The sequence below is a fragment of the Wallemia mellicola genome (genome assembly GCF_000263375.1).
Source record: "Wallemia mellicola CBS 633.66 unplaced genomic scaffold WALSEscaffold_1, whole genome shotgun sequence".
NCBI lineage: Eukaryota > Fungi > Basidiomycota > Wallemiomycetes > Wallemiales > Wallemiaceae > Wallemia > Wallemia mellicola.
In genome coordinates, this window is record NW_006531958.1 from 110,014 (window position 1) to 132,586 (window position 22,573).

At 38.8% G+C, this 22,573-nt stretch overlaps 15 protein-coding genes across 15 annotated transcripts; 5 read left to right on the forward strand and 10 right to left on the reverse strand.

Annotated features, from left to right (window-relative positions):
• Window positions 1–39: 39 nt before the first annotated feature.
• WALSEDRAFT_61721 (hypothetical protein) lies at window positions 40–1,227 on the reverse strand (the record flags this gene model as incomplete). Its single annotated transcript, XM_006955671.1, has 4 exons — window positions 40–48; window positions 90–996; window positions 1,041–1,152; window positions 1,200–1,227. 4 exons carry the CDS (start codon window positions 1,225–1,227, stop codon window positions 40–42), a joined length of 1,056 nt encoding a protein of 351 aa, XP_006955733.1.
• A 71-nt stretch (window positions 1,228–1,298) lies between these two features.
• Window positions 1,299–3,329, reverse strand: WALSEDRAFT_61722 (hypothetical protein; the record flags this gene model as incomplete). Its single annotated transcript, XM_006955672.1, has 6 exons — window positions 1,299–2,411; window positions 2,458–2,582; window positions 2,636–2,681; window positions 2,727–2,896; window positions 2,941–2,960; window positions 3,007–3,329. 6 exons carry the CDS (start codon window positions 3,327–3,329, stop codon window positions 1,299–1,301), a joined length of 1,797 nt encoding a protein of 598 aa, XP_006955734.1.
• Window positions 3,330–3,414: 85 nt separating this feature from the next.
• WALSEDRAFT_58995 (hypothetical protein) lies at window positions 3,415–7,176 on the reverse strand. Its single transcript, XM_006955673.1, has 7 exons — window positions 7,098–7,176; window positions 4,818–7,054; window positions 4,572–4,771; window positions 4,400–4,525; window positions 4,199–4,354; window positions 3,916–4,153; window positions 3,415–3,874 (listed from the first exon to the last, which is right to left on the reverse strand). The coding sequence occupies exon 2, from the start codon at window positions 7,047–7,049 to the stop codon at window positions 5,274–5,276; it is 1,776 nt and encodes a 591-aa protein (XP_006955735.1). The 5' UTR covers window positions 7,050–7,054; window positions 7,098–7,176; the 3' UTR covers window positions 3,415–3,874; window positions 3,916–4,153; window positions 4,199–4,354; window positions 4,400–4,525; window positions 4,572–4,771; window positions 4,818–5,273.
• On the reverse strand, window positions 3,418–7,175 carry WALSEDRAFT_30719 (hypothetical protein). The gene is made up of 9 exons (XM_006955674.1): window positions 7,098–7,175; window positions 4,818–7,054; window positions 4,738–4,771; window positions 4,572–4,688; window positions 4,400–4,525; window positions 4,333–4,354; window positions 4,199–4,289; window positions 3,916–4,153; window positions 3,418–3,874 (listed from the first exon to the last, which is right to left on the reverse strand). The coding sequence occupies exons 2-9, from the start codon at window positions 5,223–5,225 to the stop codon at window positions 3,540–3,542; spliced, it is 1,371 nt and encodes a 456-aa protein (XP_006955736.1). The 5' UTR covers window positions 5,226–7,054; window positions 7,098–7,175; the 3' UTR covers window positions 3,418–3,539.
• On the forward strand, window positions 7,165–9,433 carry WALSEDRAFT_66783 (methylenetetrahydrofolate reduct; the record flags this gene model as incomplete). Its single annotated transcript, XM_006955675.1, has 6 exons — window positions 7,165–7,239; window positions 7,283–7,294; window positions 7,338–7,408; window positions 7,453–7,585; window positions 7,631–8,719; window positions 8,768–9,433. 6 exons carry the CDS (start codon window positions 7,165–7,167, stop codon window positions 9,188–9,190), a joined length of 1,803 nt encoding a protein of 600 aa, XP_006955737.1. The 3' UTR covers window positions 9,191–9,433.
• Window positions 9,434–9,437: 4 nt separating this feature from the next.
• Window positions 9,438–10,468, reverse strand: WALSEDRAFT_66784 (hypothetical protein; the record flags this gene model as incomplete). The annotated part of the gene is made up of 4 exons (XM_006955676.1): window positions 9,438–10,078; window positions 10,127–10,297; window positions 10,348–10,393; window positions 10,439–10,468. 4 exons carry the CDS (start codon window positions 10,466–10,468, stop codon window positions 9,438–9,440), a joined length of 888 nt encoding a protein of 295 aa, XP_006955738.1.
• A 151-nt stretch (window positions 10,469–10,619) lies between these two features.
• Window positions 10,620–13,210, forward strand: WALSEDRAFT_41971 (PIN domain-like protein; the record flags this gene model as incomplete). Its single annotated transcript, XM_006955677.1, has 4 exons — window positions 10,620–11,669; window positions 11,714–11,778; window positions 11,826–11,922; window positions 11,969–13,210. 4 exons carry the CDS (start codon window positions 10,620–10,622, stop codon window positions 12,056–12,058), a joined length of 1,302 nt encoding a protein of 433 aa, XP_006955739.1. The 3' UTR covers window positions 12,059–13,210.
• Window positions 10,632–13,211, reverse strand: WALSEDRAFT_30721 (NAD(P)-binding protein). The gene is made up of 4 exons (XM_006955678.1): window positions 11,969–13,211; window positions 11,826–11,922; window positions 11,714–11,778; window positions 10,632–11,669 (listed from the first exon to the last, which is right to left on the reverse strand). The coding sequence occupies exon 1, from the start codon at window positions 13,187–13,189 to the stop codon at window positions 12,125–12,127; it is 1,065 nt and encodes a 354-aa protein (XP_006955740.1). The 5' UTR covers window positions 13,190–13,211; the 3' UTR covers window positions 10,632–11,669; window positions 11,714–11,778; window positions 11,826–11,922; window positions 11,969–12,124.
• Window positions 13,212–13,274: 63 nt separating this feature from the next.
• On the reverse strand, window positions 13,275–15,377 carry WALSEDRAFT_66787 (subunits of heterodimeric actin filament capping protein Capz; the record flags this gene model as incomplete). Its single annotated transcript, XM_006955679.1, has 4 exons — window positions 14,562–15,377; window positions 14,414–14,514; window positions 13,600–14,366; window positions 13,275–13,554 (listed from the first exon to the last, which is right to left on the reverse strand). The coding sequence occupies exons 1-4, from the start codon at window positions 14,632–14,634 to the stop codon at window positions 13,275–13,277; spliced, it is 1,221 nt and encodes a 406-aa protein (XP_006955741.1). The 5' UTR covers window positions 14,635–15,377.
• On the forward strand, window positions 14,630–15,377 carry WALSEDRAFT_58998 (Der1-like protein). The gene is made up of 2 exons (XM_006955680.1): window positions 14,630–14,801; window positions 14,846–15,377. The coding sequence occupies exons 1-2, from the start codon at window positions 14,658–14,660 to the stop codon at window positions 15,332–15,334; spliced, it is 633 nt and encodes a 210-aa protein (XP_006955742.1). The 5' UTR covers window positions 14,630–14,657; the 3' UTR covers window positions 15,335–15,377.
• Window positions 15,378–15,388: 11 nt separating this feature from the next.
• Window positions 15,389–17,256, reverse strand: WALSEDRAFT_41979 (hypothetical protein; the record flags this gene model as incomplete). Its single annotated transcript, XM_006955681.1, has 6 exons — window positions 17,206–17,256; window positions 17,145–17,159; window positions 17,068–17,097; window positions 16,919–17,022; window positions 15,821–16,870; window positions 15,389–15,772 (listed from the first exon to the last, which is right to left on the reverse strand). Exons 1-6 carry the CDS (start codon window positions 17,247–17,249, stop codon window positions 15,390–15,392), a joined length of 1,626 nt encoding a protein of 541 aa, XP_006955743.1. The 5' UTR covers window positions 17,250–17,256.
• A 94-nt stretch (window positions 17,257–17,350) lies between these two features.
• WALSEDRAFT_58999 (acyltransferase ChoActase/COT/CPT) lies at window positions 17,351–19,507 on the forward strand. Its single transcript, XM_006955682.1, has 7 exons — window positions 17,351–17,537; window positions 17,586–17,858; window positions 17,904–18,187; window positions 18,231–18,720; window positions 18,771–18,961; window positions 19,007–19,233; window positions 19,278–19,507. The coding sequence occupies exons 1-7, from the start codon at window positions 17,363–17,365 to the stop codon at window positions 19,471–19,473; spliced, it is 1,836 nt and encodes a 611-aa protein (XP_006955744.1). The 5' UTR covers window positions 17,351–17,362; the 3' UTR covers window positions 19,474–19,507.
• On the reverse strand, window positions 19,476–20,344 carry WALSEDRAFT_41986 (DNA-binding protein; the record flags this gene model as incomplete). The annotated part of the gene is made up of 5 exons (XM_006955683.1): window positions 19,476–19,821; window positions 19,867–20,078; window positions 20,129–20,156; window positions 20,204–20,217; window positions 20,263–20,344. Coding segments are annotated over 5 exons (658 nt in total), but the record flags the coding sequence as incomplete, so codon positions are not given.
• Window positions 19,926–21,614, forward strand: WALSEDRAFT_59000 (protein prenylyltransferase). Its single transcript, XM_006955684.1, has 4 exons — window positions 19,926–20,003; window positions 20,066–20,346; window positions 20,393–20,491; window positions 20,534–21,614. The coding sequence occupies exons 2-4, from the start codon at window positions 20,344–20,346 to the stop codon at window positions 21,440–21,442; spliced, it is 1,011 nt and encodes a 336-aa protein (XP_006955746.1). The 5' UTR covers window positions 19,926–20,003; window positions 20,066–20,343; the 3' UTR covers window positions 21,443–21,614.
• A 187-nt stretch (window positions 21,615–21,801) lies between these two features.
• WALSEDRAFT_61735 (hypothetical protein) lies at window positions 21,802–22,236 on the reverse strand (the record flags this gene model as incomplete). Its single annotated transcript, XM_006955685.1, has 1 exon — window positions 21,802–22,236. One exon carries the CDS (start codon window positions 22,234–22,236, stop codon window positions 21,802–21,804), a length of 435 nt encoding a protein of 144 aa, XP_006955747.1.
• Between the last annotated feature and the right edge of the window lie 337 nt (window positions 22,237–22,573).

Sequence of the window (22,573 nt, forward strand, 5' to 3'; positions counted from 1 at the left end):
TTATTTGGTGATGCTTTACGCCGCGGTGTCGATTTTAAATCATTCATACTTAATGAATCTAAATTAAGAATTCCGCTACTGTTTTTCACTTCATTTTGTTCTTTTGTTGGTATACTTGTTGGTCTTACAGATTTGAGTGAGTTCTTTGTCGAATGATTTATGACTGGTGGACGCTGTGTTGTTGTTTGCGTTCTAGGTGGTCGTATTGGTTGATTTATTGGTGGTCTAGTAGATGGGCCAGTGTATAAAAATGGTGGTGGTGGTGGTGGTCTATATGGTGGTACTCCACCTACTGTACTCGCAGTAGGGAAAGCAAATGGAGTAGGATTTGGTGGTAGGAAAACATTAGGTCTCATCCATGGATTCCAAAATTGATTAGTTTGTGGTTGCTGTTGTTGTTGTTGTTGTGCGGATAAAGCTGCAGTCGATGCGGCGAATGCAGCTTGAGCTTGAGCTTGAAATATCTGAGCTTGTATTTGTTGTTGATGTTGTTGCTGTTGCTGCTGCTGTTGATATTGATAAGAAGGTAACCTTGATAGATCCCTTGGGATGTCATCATATCCAAATTCATCATCGTCGTCTTCTCGATTGCTATCACCATCTTGCTCTAACATAGATAGCTCAGTTTCGCCAGCGATCTGCGTGCTATCCAGGTTTGTGAATATCCTCGATCTGGCTTCCTGGTAAGCTTGTTCACGTTCATGTAACGATTTCGGTGTAGTGTCTCTCGGTAGTGCAGGTGTAGCAGAAGGTGAGGTGCTAGCTTGTGGAGACGATGACTGTCTTGTTATTATCTTAACGTTTGACTGTTGATTAACTTCCAGTGGAACTAATTCAGATAAATTTTTATCCGGTAAAACTGAGTTTGTAGTCTTTATTAATAAAACGCCTAACTTTGACGGTTCCGTTGAGTAGCTAAGTTTAAAGTAGTTTATTATCTTAATTAGTATCAACTTGTGATAGCTATTTTGAGTAGGTATATCAGTCGTTGTATCACTAATGAGCGTTAGTGAGTGCAGATATACGATATAAATACGCACTCAGATTTCATAAACTTCTCAATATTCTCATATTGCTTTAGAATGTAGATCCTATCCTTCATATTCAGCAATGCTGTGTATAATTCTTCACCAATGGAATCTTTAAGTTCATCTAATATAGTCGTTTAAATATATCACATATAAATATACTAAACAGACCTTCTTTATCTACAATTGCTGATGACATTCTTGATTGTCAATCAAAGAGGAACAAACTAAAAAATACAAATAAACAAAAGAATCCGAAATAAAAATATTCTATGACAATAATCCAGCTATAGCTGCTGTTTGACAGGTTGAAATTATACCACAACATAGCGCACTTATAACTAGACCACTAACTTCTTTCCTCTTCGTTGGTGCTAATGCAGCCATGACACCAATTTGTATACCAACCGATGCAATATTTCCAAATGAACAGAGTGAGAACTCTGCGATTGTGCCTCCTCTACTAGTGAATGGATCATATGATGGACTTTCTGGGTCTTGCATCGCTTGATACTCTTTATACGCAACAAATTCATTGGCTATTACTTTCATACCCATAAGTTTTGATACTTTAAGGATATCCGCTTTTGGTGAACCCATCAACCATGCAATTGGATAGAAGACGTACTCCAAAATCAATTCCAATGTTAATGGTGTTGGCTCATGTATAGAAAAGCTTCTTCCAATCCAAGTTAAGAAGCCATCAAATGCGTATAATAAACCGAGAACACATAAAATGTTTGTTAAAATCAGTCCTGCAATGTAAATACCCAATTTTGCACCATTTGAAAAAGCTAAAATCCAATTACCACGATCGGTGTACTCTAATTCTCCTCTATCAACGACAACTTTGTTGGCAAATAATGGTGTCTCTACTTCCGGCATTCTCAAATTAGAAATAGAAATAGCTGATGGAATTGACATGATAGCTGATGTGACGATATGGACTGGGTTAACACCTAACTGTATATACGACAACATAGTTGATCCACTAACTGTACTGAAACCTGCTGTCAAAAGTGCGTGCAATTCTGCATTAGTCATATCTTTGACGTACGGTTTGATCAAACATGCACTTTCAGCTTGGCCAACAAATGGCGTGGCCGTGACACTGATAGCTTCACAACCACTGATTGTGAAAAGCCTTTGGAAGAACCAAGCGAATTTTTTCAAGAACCATTGTATAACTCCCAAAAAGTAGCATAATTGAACGAACGCAATAAAGAACATAATAGCGGGTAATGTAGTTAATAAGAAGAAGTGTTGACCGACGATATCGTCACTGAGGAAGAAAGCTGTAGCAGTTTGTGATTGTGAGAGGAAGTCTTTAGCGAGTGTAATAATCCAATTAAAAAGATCGTATCCTGCTCTTGTTTTAAGGACCTTTGAAGAACTCAGCGTGCTGTACCCAATGGCTGACTTTACTTACAAACATTCCGATAGCTTGTTGGAAGAACAAGCCAATACAAATAATGTGCCATTGTATCGCTCTATGGTGTTTGGAGCCTATATAAAGACATAATTGGAAGACAAAAATTCCAAATATAGAGATAACTAAGAGGTATTGGCGTCACTGTTCATGCTAACACCATATAGTTGACACATACCACGGTCTCTATAATTAGATTCCTCATTTTCTGGGAAACCAAATGCCTGTATTTTGATGAGTACTGTAATTTATGCTTCTATGTCACTCACACCACCGAAAATCAAACCTAAAACCATCAACCATCCTATAGTCAGTCTAGCTGGACGTGGTATCTTAAAGAAGTGATTAGAAATGTTTGCTGTCCAGACTCTGCCTATCGGACGACCAAATTTGGATGATGGTACGAATCTGAAGAAGATTACGCCGATTAAGAACCAAGCTGAGTATGTTAGGTACTTTCTCTCTAAATAATCGATATCCCACCCCATACTGTCTGTACAATCCTGTTATCATGTGAGCCAGGGAAGAACTATATAAGCGATAACTCACCATCTATGCCTCATAGTGAATAAACCAGCGATCCACCAACCAAGTATGAGGCATGCAGTGAATAAAAGCACTGGGGTACGTAAATACTTCCAGGTAAAGAAACTCTCAATCTTAGACTTCAATTCAGCAGCTTTTGCGTCGTATTTTGATTGAGGTTGAGCAAGTTCTTGATCTTGTACATCGTTATCCTTATAAAAAACATCTACATCTGGTTCAGCGCCCTCTTTCTTCTTCAATTCATTTTCATTAGACTCAGATCCGGCAGAGGGGACGTGATAAGCTGGTAAAACACTATGCTGATCTATGTTCTGCTCTCTATTCATAGTAGTTATCTAAAAAGACACGTTATCTTTCGACCAACTGTGCCTCTAGATAAGAAATTTTTGGCAAGCGAGCGAGGTGAGAAGAGAACAAGTAAATTTTCATATTTTACAATAAACACCTGAAATAATTCGTCGCGCTTATTTAGTGTTTTATGTAATGTGATAGCGGCATGTCACATTCCAAGTTGATCCCCATCGGTCTTAACTGTCTTATAGCCGCTTATCCAATTGCCGAACCCAATGATCATATTCCGATTCGACGACATGAGCAAACTCTTCATCCGATAAGACTCTAAATGCTGTTAATGATATACCCATAGCCGCTTCGATTGTCTTCTCGTGCGCGATTGGCTTATCAGTCGCACCAGTGAAACCCGGCGAATGATTAGATACGCCTTTCTCTGAGTATATCTCATAAGCAGGGTGTAAAGCTGGCATAGCATATGTTATTGCTCCAAAATCTGTAGATGCACCTCCAGGCGTATCTAGAGAAAGTTGGACTTTCGTGCTAAAATTACGTTGCATGATGTTTGCATATTCATATGCTAGATTTGTTAAAGGTATCCTCTCAACAACTTTCACTTACCTAAGTGCCCATTATGGTGTAGCTCTGGATGAGGAGGTGTGCTATCATGTATAACAATCCGACAACCAGTCGCTTGAGCTGCTGCTTTCATACATGCCATTGTCCGCCGTTTGAGGTCTATCAATTCAGCCAGTGTCCCGCTCCTCACACCGTATTTGAGTTTTGAGTAATCGGGTATTACATTCGTCGCATAATTCTGACCTTCTATAACGCCATGCACGCGTTCATATGATTTGATCTTGAAGCTTTATTAGTTTAAATCCACAGGTAGCTAATATCTCACCTGTTGCCTAAGTGCATTCACATTACTGTAGGCTAAAACAGCAGCATCCAGAGCATTAATTCCTTGGTCGGGCGCCAAAGCTGCATGTGCACTGGTTTATTAAGTAAATGAAAATGAGCTTATCTAGCACTTACGCTCTCCCGAAGAACTCAACGTCTATTTGTTTGTCAACACTGTGTCGATAAGGGTATACATACTTACTGAAAGAGTCTATCGCCAACATCGGCGATAAAATGTCTGCTTTGTAAGGTGCACCGCCACCTGGATGTATCATGAGCATTGCAGATGCATCCTCGTACGCGCCGCGTTTAAGTAAGGTAATCTTGCCTATTTGTGGTTACTGCTGTATCCTATGGACAAAAGAAAAACAAACCTCCTCCACTTTCTTCGGCTGGCGTACCAATGAGGATAACTTTACCACTAATATCCATTTCCTTCATTGCTGCAGCCAAACCCAACGCTGCAGCTATGGCGCCTTCGGCAATAAGATCTGTAGAGGTTCTTAATATATCAATATCCTAGTTAATGCAATGTCCTACTATGTCCACAAGCGTGTCCAATCCCTGGCAAAGCCTGCCGAAATGAGCTGATATGACATCATAGTTTATTGAATACCTACATCCATTTCGGCGTTGAAACCAACAGTTCTACCGCCTTCTCCATGCCTGAAGGTAGCTTTCCAAGAGGTTTCTAAGCCACAGATGCTTTTTTCTACAATCCAACCTTTATTCTTCATAAATCCACTTAGGAGATCTCGAGCGTATCTTTCTTGGAAAGCGGTCTCTGGGTACTGATGTAGTTTCATTCCTATATTTATCAGGTTGTCTCTCTCTTTCTTGAGCGCGTAACGCATTATTCGTGCCGCTTGATCAGATATTGGTTCATAACTCACTGCCTCGTAGGTTGGCAAGAGCGATAACGACGAATCTGATCTTTCTAGATCAACAAAATGAACGCAGGATTCTTCACGTTCTTCTTTTATCCTCTCTTCTAGTCTCTCTTTACGTCTTCTCGATATGCAGAACATGGTTATGATGTAAGAGGTTGGGTAAGAAGTTATAAAGTAAATTACAAATCAATTCTCTTTAATCCTTTTACTAGCAAAGTCGTTGAGTGCTTTGATTATCCGCGCTAATTGTTCTTTACTGCTTAGTGGTGACATCTTGATGACTTTCGCGAGAAGCTCTTCGCGAACGCTACAGCTGAGTGCTTCGAATGTTTCCAAGACATGTTTGATAGCATCAATACGACTGTCATTCTCAAGATCAGATGACATGTAATTGACACACTGCGTCATTATCATTTTCTCATGCTTGCGCAGATGTTTCCGCCATATACTCCCATCATCATGAAGACCACGATGAGAGTAGGCATCTTTATACACCCGCAAAGCGCGACTGAGACCTACTCTTCCCTTCCAATGGGGAGATATCATCATTGTCTTCCAGAATAAACGAATAAGTGCATCGTATTCATCGATAGTCGCATGGTGTAATACTCCTCCATTCGCTAGATCGTGGAATACGCGATTAGCGTAGCGTATACTAGTGTACATTTTACTATGAATTGATGCATCCATTATAGTTGTCGCGGCTGTGAGAATTCGTCGACGTAGATTTTTGGCTTTAATCGATGCAACAGTTGGTGTAGACTCCGGTTGGAACTTTTCCGGTGAGTCGTACTGATGAAACAACTTGAGGAGTTTCTGAAAATGTTTGTAGGATACCCTAAAAGCGTCCCTTTGTCGAGATACTGTTAATGAAAGCCTTATTAAATTATGTAAACTAGTTGAAGTAATGTCTAAACGATTATTATGCTCTATATTTGATTGTAACTTCTTCATGATGATCGCTCGTTGTGTTTTATATTCTAAAGAGGATGTGTGCAACCTTGATCGTGATGTTCTGAGTAGATGTGATGAATTGAACAATGCTGAAGCTGATTTCGAACCTTTGTCTATGTTATTAGCAAGAATGTTTATATTCCTGCTGATTTTCGAGGTATTCGTTGAGGATAGCTTCCGAAGTCTCTCAGATAACTCGAAACGACTTTCACCAAGTTGCATAGACATGTGACGAATAAACCTTAGGAATTTCTGATCAATCTTGAAATCATTTCTGAGCATCAATGAAAGCGTAGATGCGATATCAACGATGATACTCTCCTTATCTGATGTCCCGTCATTAAATTCATAGAATAGCGATCGGAGGAGTTGTATATGAGTGTCTATTGTTAGTTTAATGTCTAGTAATTGCTGCTCTGCTATCAAATTCGGCGTTGATTGTATATCGTATTTCTGTAGCAACTCGTATACACGAGAGACTGCATAAGGGTATGGCTTGCAACTGTTGTGATGCTTTAAATAATTGCGTAAACTGTCATGCACGCATTGAGCCAAATTATTCAATTTGTCTATATCGCGACAATTTACAGCGAACTTTGCAGAAATGATAGCGAATGAGATAGTGACTAGGACTCTTGGTGCAAAATAAACGTTTTTACCACCTGTATTGAGATCATCGTGGATTGAGTGTCTATAAAAGCGTAAAGCAGCTGATATTTTCTGATGTTTGAGTAGATCGACGAGAGTATGAACGTATGGATCGTAGTTTGATATAACGCATATATTGCTAGGCAGGGTAGATAAATAGCAGCCTAGTTGATTGTTTGTTGGATCATCGAGAGTTGTACTTAGACCAAAAGTGCGGTTGTTATACTTTTTGGATCTCGTAAGGGCGAAATCTAAAGAGTTACCAGGGATGCTATTCGATGGAGCTATAACCTTAGGCAGATGCTGTTGTCTGAACGCTTTTGAGAGTTCAATCAAACACTTTATAGGTTGTACGACCATAGAGGCTATCTAGATATTAGAAATATAAAAGACCAACTAGCAACCTACTCAGTCTAAAATAAAATTTAACTATTTAGCTGTTTATTCTATTAAATCCGCTTGTTGATCTACAACGATGAAAATAACGGAGAAGCTGTTGGCTGCAGAAAGGGAAGACAGACTTTGGTGGAGTTTTGAGTTCTTTCCTCCTGTAAGTATCTTCTTTCTTCTAGGATTTTATTAACTTTATACAGAGAACAGCCCAGGTTCGTCGATTTATCTACAACAATATCAGCTCATAGTGTACAGGGGATGACTAACCTCGTAGATCGTATAGAGAGAATGAGACGCCTAGGTCCTGAATTCGTTGATATCACTTGGTAGGCTTTTATCTACTTTTTTCGCTCATGTGCTGACGATACAGGCACTCCGGTGGCAGAACGGCTGAACTTACAACTGAATTGGTTAAAACATGTCAGGCGTCTATCGGAGTCGAAACCTGTATGCATTTGACTTGTACCGGTATGCCTCGTGAAAAAGTCATAAACGCACTTGAAGTCGGTATTAGTACTCTAATTCAGAAACTCGCTTACAATCCTTAGGAAGCAAAAAAGAATGGCTGCACTAATGTATTAGCACTACGTGGAGATCCACCTAGAGGACAGACTGAGTGGTACCCCCACCCAAATGGTTTCACCTATGCAGCCGATCTAGTTAGGCACATTAGACAAGAGTATGGTGATTACTTTGAAGTCGCAGTAGCTGGTTTCCCAGAAGGCAACCTCCAATACAAGCATTCTTCTGATAAAGACAATGAAATACAATATCTTAAAGAAAAGGTAGACGCTGGTGCAGATCTCATCATGACACAAATGTTCTACGATGTTGACAACTTCATTGATTGGTGTAACAAAGTTAGAGAAGCTGGCGTCACCGTACCAATCGTACCAGGTATTATGCCAATTCAAACCTGGAACGGTTTCCAAAAAGCGGTTCAAATGGCTCAAACCAAGGTCCCACAAGACTGGATGGATCAGCTCGAGGCTGTAAAAGAAGATGACGCTAAAGTACGTGAAGTTGGTACAAAATTAGTTTCAGATATGTGCAGGAAGATCCTAGATGCTAATGTCGGTATTAGAGGTTTACATTTATACACAATGAACCTTGAACGTGGTCCAAAAATGATCCTTCAAGAGTTAAATTTGATCCCTCAAACCCAAATACTCAATCCATTACCTTGGAGACCATCACTTACACCAACCAGACGTGCAGAAAACATCAGACCAATTTTCTGGGCCAACCGTCAAAAATCCTACCTCTCACGTACTGAAATGTGGGATGAATTTCCAAATGGTAGATGGGGTGATTCACGTTCACCTGCTTATGGTGAAATAGATGGTTGGGGACCTACTATTAACTTCAAACTTGACGAAGCACGTGAAATTTGGGGTGAACCACTCAAATATGATGACGTTTGCAACTTGTTCTCTAGATTCTGTCTTAATGATCTCAAAGCCTTACCTTGGTCAGATCAACCGCCAGCTCGTGAGACTAGTGTTATCGATAGACAACTCGCAATGATGAACAAAATTGGGTTCTTCACGATCAACTCTCAACCTGCCGTCAATGGTGCTCGCTCAGATGATCCTGTTCATGGATGGGGTCCAAAAGGTGGATACGTATACCAGAAGGTTAGTCTATAATAATTTATTTAACTTTTATTGACACACAGTCTCAAGGCATATTTGGAATTCTTTGTTTCTCCAGACAATTTAGACAAACTTATCAGCCGTATCGAATTAAACCCAATGATGACATATTATGCAGTTAACAGACGCGGAGATTTGAGAACAAACACTCACTCTGAAGGTCCAAATGCAGTAACTTGGGGTGTTTTCCCAGGAAAGGAAATTGTCCAACCAACTATCGTTGAAGCTGTAAGTTTCATGGCATGGAAAGATGAAGCATTCGAGTTGGGTTACCAATGGAGCGACATCTACGAGAAAGGATCAACAAGTCAACAACTCATTAAAGATATAATGGATAGTCACTTCTTAGTGAATGTCGTTCATAACGATTTTAAGAATGGTCAGGATATTTTCAAGCCATTCTTGGATGAAATTGCGAATGAATCAGCGATCAAAGATACCACCAAGAACTAACAAACAAAAAACGATTTGAAACTTTTAAAAATTCATTTAAAAGTATAGAATTTTCTTTCTTTCAATTTCGGTTACACTAAAGGTAAAGATAAAGGTTCAACCCCCTTTCAATAACAAAAAAACGGATCAAAATTTTTAAACAATACCATATCTTTGTTTCAGTAAGCAGCTCCCAACTTCCTTTTCCTACAATAATCATTTGTACACCTTTGCATTGCACTTCAACTTGCATTCATGAATATATAAACTACAAATTATTTAGTCTGCGCCAAACGCGTTCAAATGTCCCATCAATTGAGTGTTTAGCTGGTATGTCAGATAGATTTTGTGATTTAGAACCCGAGAGAGGAGCCAAATGCATAAGAATTGCCGATAAATTATTGTGTGTTGGGTTTGTTTTGGAAATAGATACTGAAAGTAAAGCAATAAGTGAAATGAGACACCCAGGTGTTACTTTTCTATCTTGTATTTGATCGTGAAGTTGATTTATCAATTCTAAAGAAATATCCATTGCAAGCTGCTCATTGTGGTTATTGATTAAATCCAAAATTGCGTCGATGATTTCTAATTGAAGTTGTCTAACGGAATTAGAGGATGTCAGCAACTTAATCAATGAGTGTATAACTGTAGAAGAGAAAGTGCTACCAAATGGGAGTGACATTAGTGTATTATCATCAGTAACTTTCATCAATTGTGTGATTGTCTCTTGATATACACCTTTAATCATGTTTATGAGCATACTTATAATGCGTAATTGAGATCCATTGGTGGTGTAGGAAACTAAAACATCTGCTAGCGCTTTGTAGACATTTGTGGTGATGTGAATCTGTGATTCCAGATTACATGGTTTGCTATTGAGTAGCTGGAGATATTGCATTAAGTTCCTAGCTATATGTTGTCAATCTGTGCACTTATTGAAGATGACGCTCATCTAACCGGATTCTGTTGGTATTGGTGCACTAGTCTCTACTCTATCGGTACTATCTCCAGTCATAAACCTCAGTAATTCTAATCTAGCAATCTCGTCGTCGAGTTCTGAAGCGAGCTGTGAAGGGTATTTCCTTTTTGAAAGACTTTCAATTGTTAGAGTAAATAGTTCAACATAGTCTATCGTGAGTGTGAGTGTTGTTTGTTTGTCATATCACTTATGATTTCACCCTTCGTAGAGATATTTCTCGGTATTGAGGTAGATAGTAATATAGCCTATCTCATATCAATAGATACAAGCTAATAGAAATTCCACCTCACCAACGCCAACCTTAGATCGTCAAATCTCATATCTCTTTATTGATAGTGAAAATGTAAGAGATGAATAAACAAGAGCTTGAGATATACAACAAAATGGTAATAAAATCTATAAAATAGTTTTTACTGTGATTTTAACGCGTACTTTTCTTCTAGATTTCTAACAACCAAGAAGTTAGTAAATATGGGTATTAAAGCACTAGCAAACGTAATATCAGAAGAATCACCGAAAGCTATAAAACATACAGATATTAAATCACTCTTTGGTAGGAAAGTCGCTATAGACGCTTCGATGTCGATATACCAATTCTTGATAGCGGTTAGACAGCGCGATGGTGAACAATTAATGAGTGATACAGGTGAAACTACCTCACATTTAATGGGTTTCTTCTATCGTACTCTTAGAATGGTAGATAATGGTATAAAACCGTGTTATGTATTCGATGGTAAACCACCAGATCTCAAATCAAACGTTTTGAAATCTCGTTTTGAGAAGAGAGAAGATGCGACTGAACAGGGTGAAGAAGCTAAAGAAACCGGTGATGCAGAAACTATCGATAGATTATCGAGACGTACTGTCAGAGTAACTAAAGAGCATAACATGGAATGTAGAAAGTTGCTCAGATTGATGGGTATACCCGTAGTAGAAGCACCATCAGAAGCTGAAGCTCAATGTGCAGAGTTGGTGAGAGGTGGTAAAGTTTGGGCTGCAGGTAGTGAAGATATGGATACCCTCACTTTTGGTGCCCCTATCTTGCTTAGACATTTGACATTCTCAGAGCAGAAGAAAGAGCCAATTAGTCACTACTATCTCGAAGAAGCACTCACTGGCTTGGAAATGGGTCGCGAGCAATTCACAGATTTATGTATCCTTCTCGGATGTGACTACCTAGAGCCAGTTAAAGGCGTTGGTCCATCTACAGCTCTCAAATTAATTAGAGAATATGGATCTTTGGATGAAATCGTCCCAATGTGTAGAGCAAATCAAGAGAAGAGAGCAAAGGAGTTAGAAAAGATCAAAGAAGAGGAAGAAGAGAAGGATAAAGAGGATAAACTCGAAAGAGAAGAATCTAATAGTGAGAATGAAGATGAATCACCGAAGAAAAAGACGACCAAAAAGAGAGGTAAACAACCAAAAACTAAATCGGGTCCAGTTATCCCAGATTTCTGGCCATATGAGAGAGCTCGCGAGTTGTTCTTGAAACCAAATGTACAATCGGCTGATGAAGTTGAGGTTGGTGTATTTTATTATGAAAATATCAATCTGATATGCGATAGCTCAATTGGGAACATCCTGATGTCGATGGATTAGTACAATTCTTGTGTCACGAGAAAGGGTTTGCGTGGGTGACTAACTAAAGATTAATCTATCTACTTACCAAATAACTAGAGAGGATAGAGTCAGGAAAGGTGCTGATAGACTTATCAAAATGCTTAATACCAAACAACAAGGGCGTCTTGACAGTTTCTTTTCAGTCATTCCAAAGGTGAGGCTCTTTTGTGTTATACAACCCCTTCTTACGTTCTTCACAGGCAAATGACGACAAAAAGACAGATAAGAAGGGCAGCAAACGCAAAGGTGACGATACGAAAGGTAAAACCAATAAGAAAACAAAGAAGTAGTTCAAAACTATACATAAATTCTAGCGTATTTGCTTGTATACATCTTGGTATTTATTGAATGATTGTTTATGAAATATCAATCCTTCTGCCTTCCTTTGCTGATTGGTGAGCCAACTCGATCAATCTGATTGTAAGAGCAGCTGAGTATGGATCGACAGCAAGGGGTTCAGTTTTGTTGATAGATTTTGCGACATTTCTGTAAAAGTCAATCCAAGCACCTTTGGTCGTTTCTATAGTTTCAGTTTTGAGGTCACTAGATGTGTATGTACCATATGCACTCTTGTCGTCAACACCAAACTTAGTATCAAGTGCCTTAAGACCGTCCTTAATTTGTGCTTCTTGAACGTCGAAGCCATATTTCAAGAATGATCCTTCTGTACCACTGACTTTATATCTCAATTGATCGTTAAAGCAGGCGAGTACTGATGCGCCAGCTGTAAAAGTAAGTGGGATCTTGTTGTTGTAGTGCAAGTGAACCAAAAAGCTATCGTCGACATTTAAGTCACCTTTTTGACGACTATTTTGTACTATAGCACTGATTTGTTGTGGTTTACCGAAAAGGTTGACAGCTTGATCGATCAAGTGGCTACCTAAATCAAATAAGACACCAGAACCTGGCGCATTCTCCTCACGCCAGCCAGATTTTGGTGTTGGTCTGTACCTGTCAAAACGGGATTCGAATGAACTAATTTCACCCAATTTACCTTCTTTTATGAGCTTGCTAACGGTAAGGAAATCACCGTCGTATCTTCTATTGTGGAAAACGGCCAAAATGAGATCATTTTTAGTTGCTAAATCTGCCAATTCTAAAGCCTGTTCTGATGATGGCGTAATTGGCTTCTCAATAACGACGTTCTTGCCATGTTTGAGGGCTTCCTTTGTGAGATCGTAGTGTGAAGTATTAGAAGTAGTAATAACGACGAGTTGAACACTGCTATCGTTAAGAATATCCTCATATTTATTAACAACAGTGAATGGCTCTAAATGTTTCCATTTATCCTTAGCTACGCTGTTATCTTTCGTAGCCTTACGTTCAAGTACATGCGTAAGCTTAAGCTCATCGGCAGCTTCAATGAATGGAATGTGTAAGTTTGATGAGTTACCAACACCGATAATCGCAACGTTTATCATTTTTAATTCGTTGTAGTAAGCAAAAGTCAAAATGACGTCAAAATCAACAACTAATAAAATAAAATTGGAAACATAGAATTAAAAATTAATTATTAAGTTTGCCCAATTCAGATCCAAGCTTGTAGTTGACTACCTTATCCCAATTTATCTTTTCTCTCGTGATTGGCAATGCTCTACGAAGACTACGGAAGAGCTTTTCACTCAATTTGTCTTCGTAAAGCACGTTGATGTAGGCTTGATATGCCCTGTCAGATTCGCTGATAGCCTTTACCAACTTCTTTGCTTCTTCCTCTGTCGTTGGCGGACCTTCGAGTGGTGACTTAATTTTTGGGTTATGAGACGCTTGTAATTGTACGTTTCCATTCCTGATATTTATTAGCAGGCATATGTATTTTAAAGTACCAACTCACTCAAAGTAATGGATTGTGATGTTGATATTTCCAATCAACTCGTTAGTTGTGAGATCGTAGACCCAATTTGCTCTCCATCTGCCTGACCAGTAATTCGATTGATTAAATTTGTTACCAGCGTAACAGATGTTCATTGATGTTATCTCTTCTGATGGGGTATTTTCTGTGGTATCTTCTGTCGTTTCTTGATGGACTTGGGTTGTCTCTGCTGGTACGCTTCCTTCTGGCTCCTTTGATTCTTCTATCGGCTTATCTTCAACTGGCTCTTCCGGTTGTTCTTCTGGCTTCTCAGCATCTTCATTATCCTCTTTTTGTTCTTGTTCTTGTTCTTGAGGCGTCTCAACATCCTCATTATCTTTCTTCTGTTCTTCTTTGTCTTCTTTGTCTTTATTGTCTTCATTTTGTTCTTCTTCTGTACCGTGTTCTGCTTCTGTCATTTCAGTGTTCTCAGTGTTTCTAGCAGTCTCTTTGTTAGAATCACTGTCTTTAGCTTCTTCTACCGTGTCTTGCTCTTCTTGTGATTGTAAACTACCTTGAATATTCTTCAATGATGTATATACAGCAGCTGTACCATTTGAGAAGTACTCCTCGACATAGCTATCTAATGACTTCTCTAAGAGACTGCGTGCTTCATTCTTGTAACTCAATTGATCAACTTCTTCAGCGCTGTTTGTCTTCAACTCTAATTGATTAAGAGTGAACAGTTTGCTAGACTTAGGATCGTAATATTTCTCCCCCTCAAAATGTGAATGTGGTGTAATCAATGTCTGTGCTGTCGTCAGCTAAAGCAAGTAAATTAAAAGATTAAACACACTCTAACACCATCTAAATCTATGCTATTGAATTGTTCTTCGTTATATTCCTTCAGACAAGTGTCTAAGGTATCTTGATCGATATCTGTCAATACTTTCAAATCTATAGACTATTTAGTGGTTTATTTGATAATTAAAGCAAGGAATAACCTTCTAATACATCATTTAACTCATTTGGTGGTGATTGCTTTAATATCTTCTTTACAATTTCGGTCGATGACATGCTTGAACTAGATCAACGAGGAAATGCTCAACTATTTGAACCAAATACCAACAGTTTCTAAATTTTGGCTTATAGGCAGTGTACTAGTATCAACTCTCGTACAAGTAAACGTTATAAGTCCATTGAACCTCTACTTTAGCTTTCACTCTGCCTTTATCAACAACCAAGTGGGTATTCTCTGTCACATTAGTAAGTCTAACGATATACCTAGCCTTGGAGGATTCTCACCACCTTCTTCTACTTTGGTGATATCTCAATTGACTTGTTCCTTCACCTCTTTTTCTTCGTTAGATACTCGAGAATGTTAGAGGAGGAACAGTTTGCATCTAACAAGGCAGATTACGTTTGGAGTTTGATAGTAATGTCTACCATGTTACTAGCTATGTCGCCGCTTATCAATTTACCGTTCTTATCATCAGCACTCTCATCTGCTTTGGTATATATATGGGCGAGAAGTCATCCAAATGCTCACATTGGATTGCTAGTTTTTATCATTAGAGCAAGTTACCTCCCTTGGGCTATTGTCTTACTCTCTTGGTTGATAACCGGTAGAGCGACAGCAGCCACAACTGAATTAGCTGGCATTGTAGTAGGACATCTTTGGTACTTCTCAAAATCTATTTGGCCAAAAGAATTAGCAGCTAAAGGCAAGCCTTTATTACCAACTCCGAGGATTTTAACAGAGTTGTTAAACAACTGATTGTATAGCATAACATCATGTACTTTTATAAATGTATTCATTCATTAAGATCATCCTAGACCTTGATTACAGTCGTTGTGCTCTTTACTAAATCAATTATGCAGTAGTTGTCAATTGGTATATACTGATTCGTGATCACTTTTATTATCTCTTGACTTGCTAAGCCACCGAGAAAGGCTGCAGTATTTGGTAGATCACCACCACCACCTCTTAATACCTCTTCGACGGCATTGATGACAACTTGTGAAGGTTGTACATCAAATAATTCATTAGTCAACCTGTTTAATTCCTCCGATAATTTCTGCTTGTCGTTTTCATACTCTTCTAATGCACAATCTCCTGGATGTCTGTCGTATTGATCTCTAAATGCGTCTGAAGTTAGGAATGCGATGTATATAGCGAATGCAGATGCGATAAATTCATCGTTTAAGCCATTTGCTGGTGTGTCTGTTTAGTAAAGTATAAATATCTTAATCACAAACTTACAGACAAGATCGCGATTTGGTGATGTATACTCATCTTTTATGCTACTACCTTTGATTACTTTCAAATAACCAGAATGCTTTGCAAAGCTTGCAATAATATCATCGTTGAAGTTTTCAATTGAGATGGCAAACTTATCGACAATACCCTTCAAAATTTCCTTCAATTCATTGACATCCTCACGTGCTTTGTTTTTGTATATGCTTTGCAAATTTACGTAAGTTTGCGTATCTGTGTGTAAATCTGGGAGTGTACCAGGGTGTGGTAATACACCGTGTCTCTCTGTAAATTCTCTCAATGCAGCGATTAGGAACCAAAATGGCGATGAGTTCTTCGAAAGGCTCTTTAAGGAATTATCATCGAATAGAGTCGCAATTTCAGGTGGTACATCATTACTTTGAAATGCTCTGTAAGCTTGTGATTGAGCCTCATCGAAATTCTGATCATCAATACCTTTCCTGCGGCGTGTATCTAAGATTTTCTTAAATTCTCTCTTCTCTGAGAGATTCTTTGGGAGTGCGCCAGTGTGTGTCTTCTTCCACATGTCAAGCTCCTTAATAAGAAGAACGATGTAAGGTATATGAGCGTATTCATTATTCGTTGCTTTCTCGAGGTCTATTGAATTTGCAAATTGAGTGAGCTCCTTAAAGGGTTTATTTAAGCGTAAATCAACAATAGTGTCCGGATGTGTATCTATTATTGTTTGCTCAGGGAGTTGTACGCGTAGGGATGCGTAAAATCCTGTAGTTTTCATGACAAACAAAGGAAAGTGATTATTCCATGCCAACTCTGCAAGTTTTGATGTTAAATCAGACTTCGGATTATGAATCATGACGGCTGAGAAATTCGTGAAGTACTCTGGTTGTGTTTCGATAACTTCGTATGGGTTCTTAACGAGACCTTCACCGCTAACACTATCATTCATTTCCAATAACAGTCTGACGATCTCCGTCGCGCGTGGTTTACCAATAGATTCAGGTTCCAAGAAAAAGTTATTGCTGATATCTGCTTCTGTGACGGTATGATGATCCATTATGGTGAAATGACCGACACCTTAGATTTTATTGAGATCTTAGTCTATCGATATACTATACGACCCACCTGGTAGAACTAGATTCTTCAATGTTGCGCTCGATGTGGCTGAACCGTTTATTACTAATACTTTGGCACTCTCTAACGCAGATTGACCTGCAGCTGCCCATAATCTGTATAATAATTAAAATGATGTTGTTAAATTGATAATAAATTACCTCAGTTGTCTATCATAACGTCTGGTTTTTCTATTTCCCGGTTAGATTAGAGATATCGAGTGTAGCGATCAACCCACTGATCAGGCCTTTGGCTTTATAATATATGAGTATATTTATGTATAAATATATATCACCCACTCTGTTACTTTAAATTCAGCAGAAGTTACCTCTTGGATTTCCATAAGTGGTGGTTAGGATACAAGAAGTGAAGATATCGAGAGATAGTGAATAAAATAGTTATTCCCTACATATATATTAACATCACATCTCCTTCTTTATCGACGTCGATGATCTAATGTCGAGATTAGCACCTCGACTTCCAATACCTGGATTAGAGTCTAGTTTAGAAAAATACTTAAAATCCCTTGAGCCCTTTATAGAGGACGACAACCACACTAGACTACATCTGCGTACTCTCGCCGATGACTTCAGAGAAGGTTTAGGGAAGAAGCTACAAGCGAGATTGAAAGGTGAATACCTAGATACTTCATAGTCTATTTCTAAACGCGTTTTATTAGATGTTGAAAAAGCATCTCCTACAAATTGGTTAGATGATCGCTGGTGGATCAAGGTTGCTTATCATACAGATAGATCACCCCTACTTATAAACTCAAACTGGTGGCTTCTCTATAAGGATGATCCGAGTATTCCTGATAGCGTCAAAAAGAATAAGAATGAAAGAGGTTTTACTAATTGGCAGATCCTGCGAGCAGCATGGTTGACAAGAGGTTTATTGCACATAAAATCCGTGCTTGATAATGGCGAACAGCTTCCTGACCTATCTAAAGCAGGTGTGTTGTTTAAACTAAGACTTTCATGAAGATAACATACCACAGCTCGGTGGTTCGGCCCTCGCGCAAATAGACTTTTTGGAATGACACGTATCCCTCAGTACGATTGTGATGAATTAACTCACGTTCCCCTCCCGAATCTCACCAAGCACATTGTTGTTTTTGCAAAAAGTCAGACATTCAAAGTTGACGTAATCGACTCAAAGGGTGCTATTCAGGGTTGGGAAAACATTGCTAAGTCATTTCAGTCTATAACGGACAATTTGGGGAATAATCTAGATGCAGATGTGGGCGTAATGACGTCTGATGATAGAGATCGCTGGACCAAAGTGCGTCTGATGGTGACTTATTACGTCTTACTAACGAACATAGAATCGTGAACACTTAAAACTTCTTTCACAACAAAATGAAACTAATCTGGCGTTGATAGAATCAGCATTATTTGCTGTATGTCTAGATGATTACACACTACCCCCACGTAGGAAAGAACACGACGAGTTGGATGGTCATATGGTCAACATAGCAGGTGGAATCAATGGTAATAATAGATGGTTCGATAAATCTATGTCACTCATCGTTGAAAACAACGGTCGAGCTGGTATGAACGGTGAACACTCATTTGTGGAAGCCTTAGTACCATCAATAGTAGCTGACTATACGCTATATGAGAACCTACCGAAGAAAGATTCTCTTGATATCCCACAGAAAGCTTGCGACTTTGAGAGACTGAGGTGGGTTCTTGACGGAGCGCTTGTGAGGGAGGCAGAAGGTGCAAATGAGCGTGCTAAAAGGCTCCTTGACGATTCAGAACCCTCTGAATTACTCTTCGATGAGTATGGCATCGACTGGATGAAGAATGTTGGTGAGGATTAACCTTGAATTGGTATTAATTTCAACTAATCATCTCAAAAGCCGGTCTTGCACCAGACGCATTCATTCAAATGGCTTTACAATTGACTTGGTTTAGGAATCAAGGATACGCAACAGCAACATATGAAACAGCTTCTACGCGTATTTTTGACAATGGTCGCACAGAAACTCTGAGAACATTGACCAGTGAATCAAAGAGGTTTGTCGAATCGATGATGTCCAAGGACGTGGATGTATGGCACGTATTAACAACATACCGTTTTCTAACACACCTACAGAGTGATGTCAGATATGAGAATCTGCTAGAGGCTACCAAGGTACACTCTCGCAGTATGCGGGAAGCAAGCACAGGCAAAGCATTTGATAGACATCTCCTTGGCTTGAGGCTTCTTTTGCGTCCTGGAGAAGGCCATGAGTTCTTTAACAATAAATACTTCAAACTGAGCTCAGAGTGGAAACTGAGTACCAGTGGATTAAGTGCAGGTCCACGTTTTAATGGAACAGGGTGGGTTTGCTCTTTAAAGGTATCTTTGCTAATGTGATCATTAGCTTTGGTGCTGTTTATCCAGATGGCTATGGCATCAACTATATGGCAGGCCCGCACGAACTTAAATTCGGTATAGAGAGTAAGGTGAGCTGTCCGAAGACATCTACCTACGATTTTAAGAAGGATTTACTCAAATCATTACGCGAAATGAGGGCAGTATGTGAAAGTCGGCAAACTCACTTAAAAGCTAAGCTATAAATGTAATATATATATACATAGATCAATCACTCCTCTTCCTCACCTACTCTGTATGCGACGAGTGCTTCTACTTTATGTACTGACGTATCAAATGAACGCAATCTAACTTGCTCCGTCTTGTCAGATTGTATGAGATGTGGATCAGCGTCAACCCATAAATCCGATACTTCCATCGTTTTGGCTTCTTCGGTGTCGGATGTATATATCAAGATGTTAAATGCACATGGTTCGTCAATCATTGGTAAGAAAGTAACAGATGCAGTAATCTGACGAATAATAGCTTGGATTTCACCGTGTATTTCTTTCTCAGTTTTTGGTTTGTTTTGCTTATCTTTGTTTTCACTGTTTCTGGATGGCGTTAGAAATATAAGTCACGCATAAAAGTTAACGTACTCATTAGCAGTGTTGTGGATATCGAATTGCCATCTCTCGAGAGTTTCCCTGGATTCCTTGCTGACTATAGCGAGTACCAACTTGCTGACTTGGTTACCAAGGAGCCATTCACTGAGTTGTGAGATAACCTTATGGATGTATGTCTTTAAACCGTCGTCATTTGTTACTAACATATTCAAACCGTACTTCTTCACCATAGAGAAATCTTCCGGCTGTAAACGCCTTGATTAGCTTGACACGATGTGTAAAGCACTATACATACAGGATAGACAGCTCTTTGGAACAGAATGCTAGAAGAAGAGTTATAAAACGCGTGTTTATTTAACAATGAACCGACCTATTAACTGCATACTACAACCTAATTAGAAGCTTTATTGAAGATAAATAAAGACGCACACTAAAGAATTCTGTGACAATTTTTGTCGATCCCTTTAAATTTATCGTTGAACGCGTTGGTGCTGCTTGTGCTGTAGCCATATGGTGGGTTTGAATGATAAAGAAGTTATTGCTATAACGAGGTCTCTAGCACGGGATTAAAAGACAAAACGTAGCAAAGGATCCAGACGATAAGATAAGCAAATCTATAAAGGATTATCGCTCAGCTGAATCCAAAGTATTAGATTTAGTGAGTACTATCCACTTGCTTTCTTCTCTAATGAGTAAGTAGAGAAAGAATGATGTGAAGACTCCAGAAAGTTTGGATTCAACGACTCATTTGTTAGACTTGAACCCAGAGTATTATTCCATATGGAATTACCGCCGTATCGTACTCTTACACCTCTTCACTCAAATTGGGACAGAGAGAACGCAAGAGAAACTATCGTATGAATTAGTATTCACGCTCGGTTTGCTAAAGAGGTTTCCGAAGGTTTATTGGATCTGGAATCATCGTACATGGGCATTAGAAACACTATCAAACACATTCACAGATGAACAATCCGACGGCAGATTATGGGAATGGAATACAGAACTTAAAATGGTCGACAGTCTCCTCAAACTTGATGCTCGCAACTTCCACGCCTGGGGATACAGGAGGCAGCTCCTCACGCTTATGAATTACGATAAAGATGTTCACACAGTAAAGACATTCCCTCATGTCCTCAGTCGTGATCAACTCCTCAAAGAGAAGCAATTCACGCTTACCTTCATCGAGAGCAACTTCAGTAATTTCTCAGCCTGGCATCAAAGGACGAAGATATTGAAACAATTGTGGGCTCTTGACGGAAGAATTAGCAATGAGGACCTCGATGAGGAATTCGATCTGGTTAGGCAAGCAATGTACACTGACCCCTCCGACCAATCCGTTTGGTTATACCATAAGTGGCTCATACAACAGCTGTCTGATGATAACATTATAGAAGTCCTTAATAGGGAACTCGAATCTATTAACGAATTATATGAACTTGAACCAGAATCCAAGTGGTGCTTGGAATCACTCGCCCATTACAACAAACTGCTATACACACACACACAAAGTACAGATTTGGTGCATAAATACAATGAATACTTAGATAAACTCATATCGATAGATCCTGATAGAAGGAACAGATATTTGGACTCAAAGATTACCTTGTAAATTCTACCTGCTTTTCAGTTTATACTAATTGATTTATCCTTGCATTATTCATGGTGACTCTGTTCTGAAGCTTCTTAGTTTACTTTGCTATCTATTTAGTTATGTAAAATGAAATATGGGTATACACGCTTAGCCAACTGTTGGTTTAGATGAAGATTCTCTTTTTGGAAACAGTAAAAATTAAGAAAGATATAGTTCCAACTATGCTTACATTAAAAGTATAATACTTCATGGTTTATGATTGTATCACATATCATGAACCTTCATTAAAATTATCATGATTAGATGCTAATGAGATATATTCAAGTTATGTTACAGTTTGAGACATGACTACATAGAAGACGATACCATGCATATGTCTACCAGTATAAGCATTTACTTTTGTTAAAGTGAAGGTCAAGACAGTTGTCACCATAATGACAGCCTGACTGTGGTCCCTTGTACAGACACATACTGTTGCTGCTTGCGTTCAAGTCATAAAGACAATCATGACCAGCTACGCTTTTACCATCATCGCTAGTACATTTGTCGATAATTGCTTGTAATCTATCAGCTCTGCCTGTACCTGAAAATGTGCCACCGTTTGATTCCCAGATAGTATCACCATTTTCAAACCAATGATGGTCACCATCTACTTTCCCCGCCCTTAAATCTTTGACTAATTGCTTTGCTTCACTAGCCGAGGTATAAAACTTGCTATCACAACACACCTCTGGTGCAGGGTGTATATCAGAGGCTAATACTGAAGTGGTGGTTATTGCCAGAAATGCAAGTGTTTTTCTGATTGGAGTCATAGATGTTTTATTGTTAGTTGAAAGAGAATTAGTTAGTTGGGGTTATTTATTTAATTCCTGGTGTACAGCTTAAAAATTTCCGACAATGTGATTCTTTGCTTAAAATTTCCGATGCTATGTTTTGCTGTTTTTGAAGTATTTGATACGCTACACAACATATGAGAATATATGAAAAGAAGATACCTTAAAGAAGCATGTAAAAATAATGGTAGAATGAAACATTAGCTAGGTTTAGCCTTCCGATAAAGTTCGATATGACCTACGGTGGACATTCGATGATGAATAATTGTCAAACGTTTATTAAACGATATTATATTGATTTTGAGGTTAAATGAAG

Excerpts from the sequence above, each read along its gene's own strand:
- WALSEDRAFT_59000 (XM_006955684.1), top strand. Across the intron at positions 20,492-20,533 it reads AATCCAAAGTATTAGATTTA|AGAAAGAATGATGTGAAGAC; the intron begins GTGAGTACTATC and ends ATGAGTAAGTAG.
- WALSEDRAFT_58999 (XM_006955682.1), top strand. The coding sequence starts at position 17,363 with ATGTCGAGATTAGCACCTCGACTTCCAATACCTGGATTAGAGTCTAGT. Across the intron at positions 18,721-18,770 it reads CGACTGGATGAAGAATGTTG|CCGGTCTTGCACCAGACGCA; the intron begins GTGAGGATTAAC and ends TCATCTCAAAAG. Across the intron at positions 18,962-19,006 it reads TGATGTCCAAGGACGTGGAT|AGTGATGTCAGATATGAGAA; the intron begins GTATGGCACGTA and ends ACACACCTACAG.
- WALSEDRAFT_58995 (XM_006955673.1), bottom strand. The coding sequence starts at position 7,049 with ATGGTCGTACAACCTATAAAGTGTTTGATTGAACTCTCAAAAGCGTTC.
- WALSEDRAFT_30721 (XM_006955678.1), bottom strand. The coding sequence starts at position 13,189 with ATGATAAACGTTGCGATTATCGGTGTTGGTAACTCATCAAACTTACAC.
- WALSEDRAFT_30719 (XM_006955674.1), bottom strand. The coding sequence starts at position 5,225 with ATGTTCTGCATATCGAGAAGACGTAAAGAGAGACTAGAAGAGAGGATA. Across the intron at positions 4,772-4,817 it reads GTTTCAACGCCGAAATGGAT|GCTTTGCCAGGGATTGGACA; the intron begins GTAGGTATTCAA and ends TCATTTCGGCAG. Across the intron at positions 3,875-3,915 it reads ACACCATAATGGGCACTTAG|CATATGAATATGCAAACATC; the intron begins GTAAGTGAAAGT and ends TAACAAATCTAG.
- WALSEDRAFT_58998 (XM_006955680.1), top strand. The coding sequence starts at position 14,658 with ATGCTCAACTATTTGAACCAAATACCAACAGTTTCTAAATTTTGGCTT. Across the intron at positions 14,802-14,845 it reads CTGCCTTTATCAACAACCAA|CCTTGGAGGATTCTCACCAC; the intron begins GTGGGTATTCTC and ends CGATATACCTAG.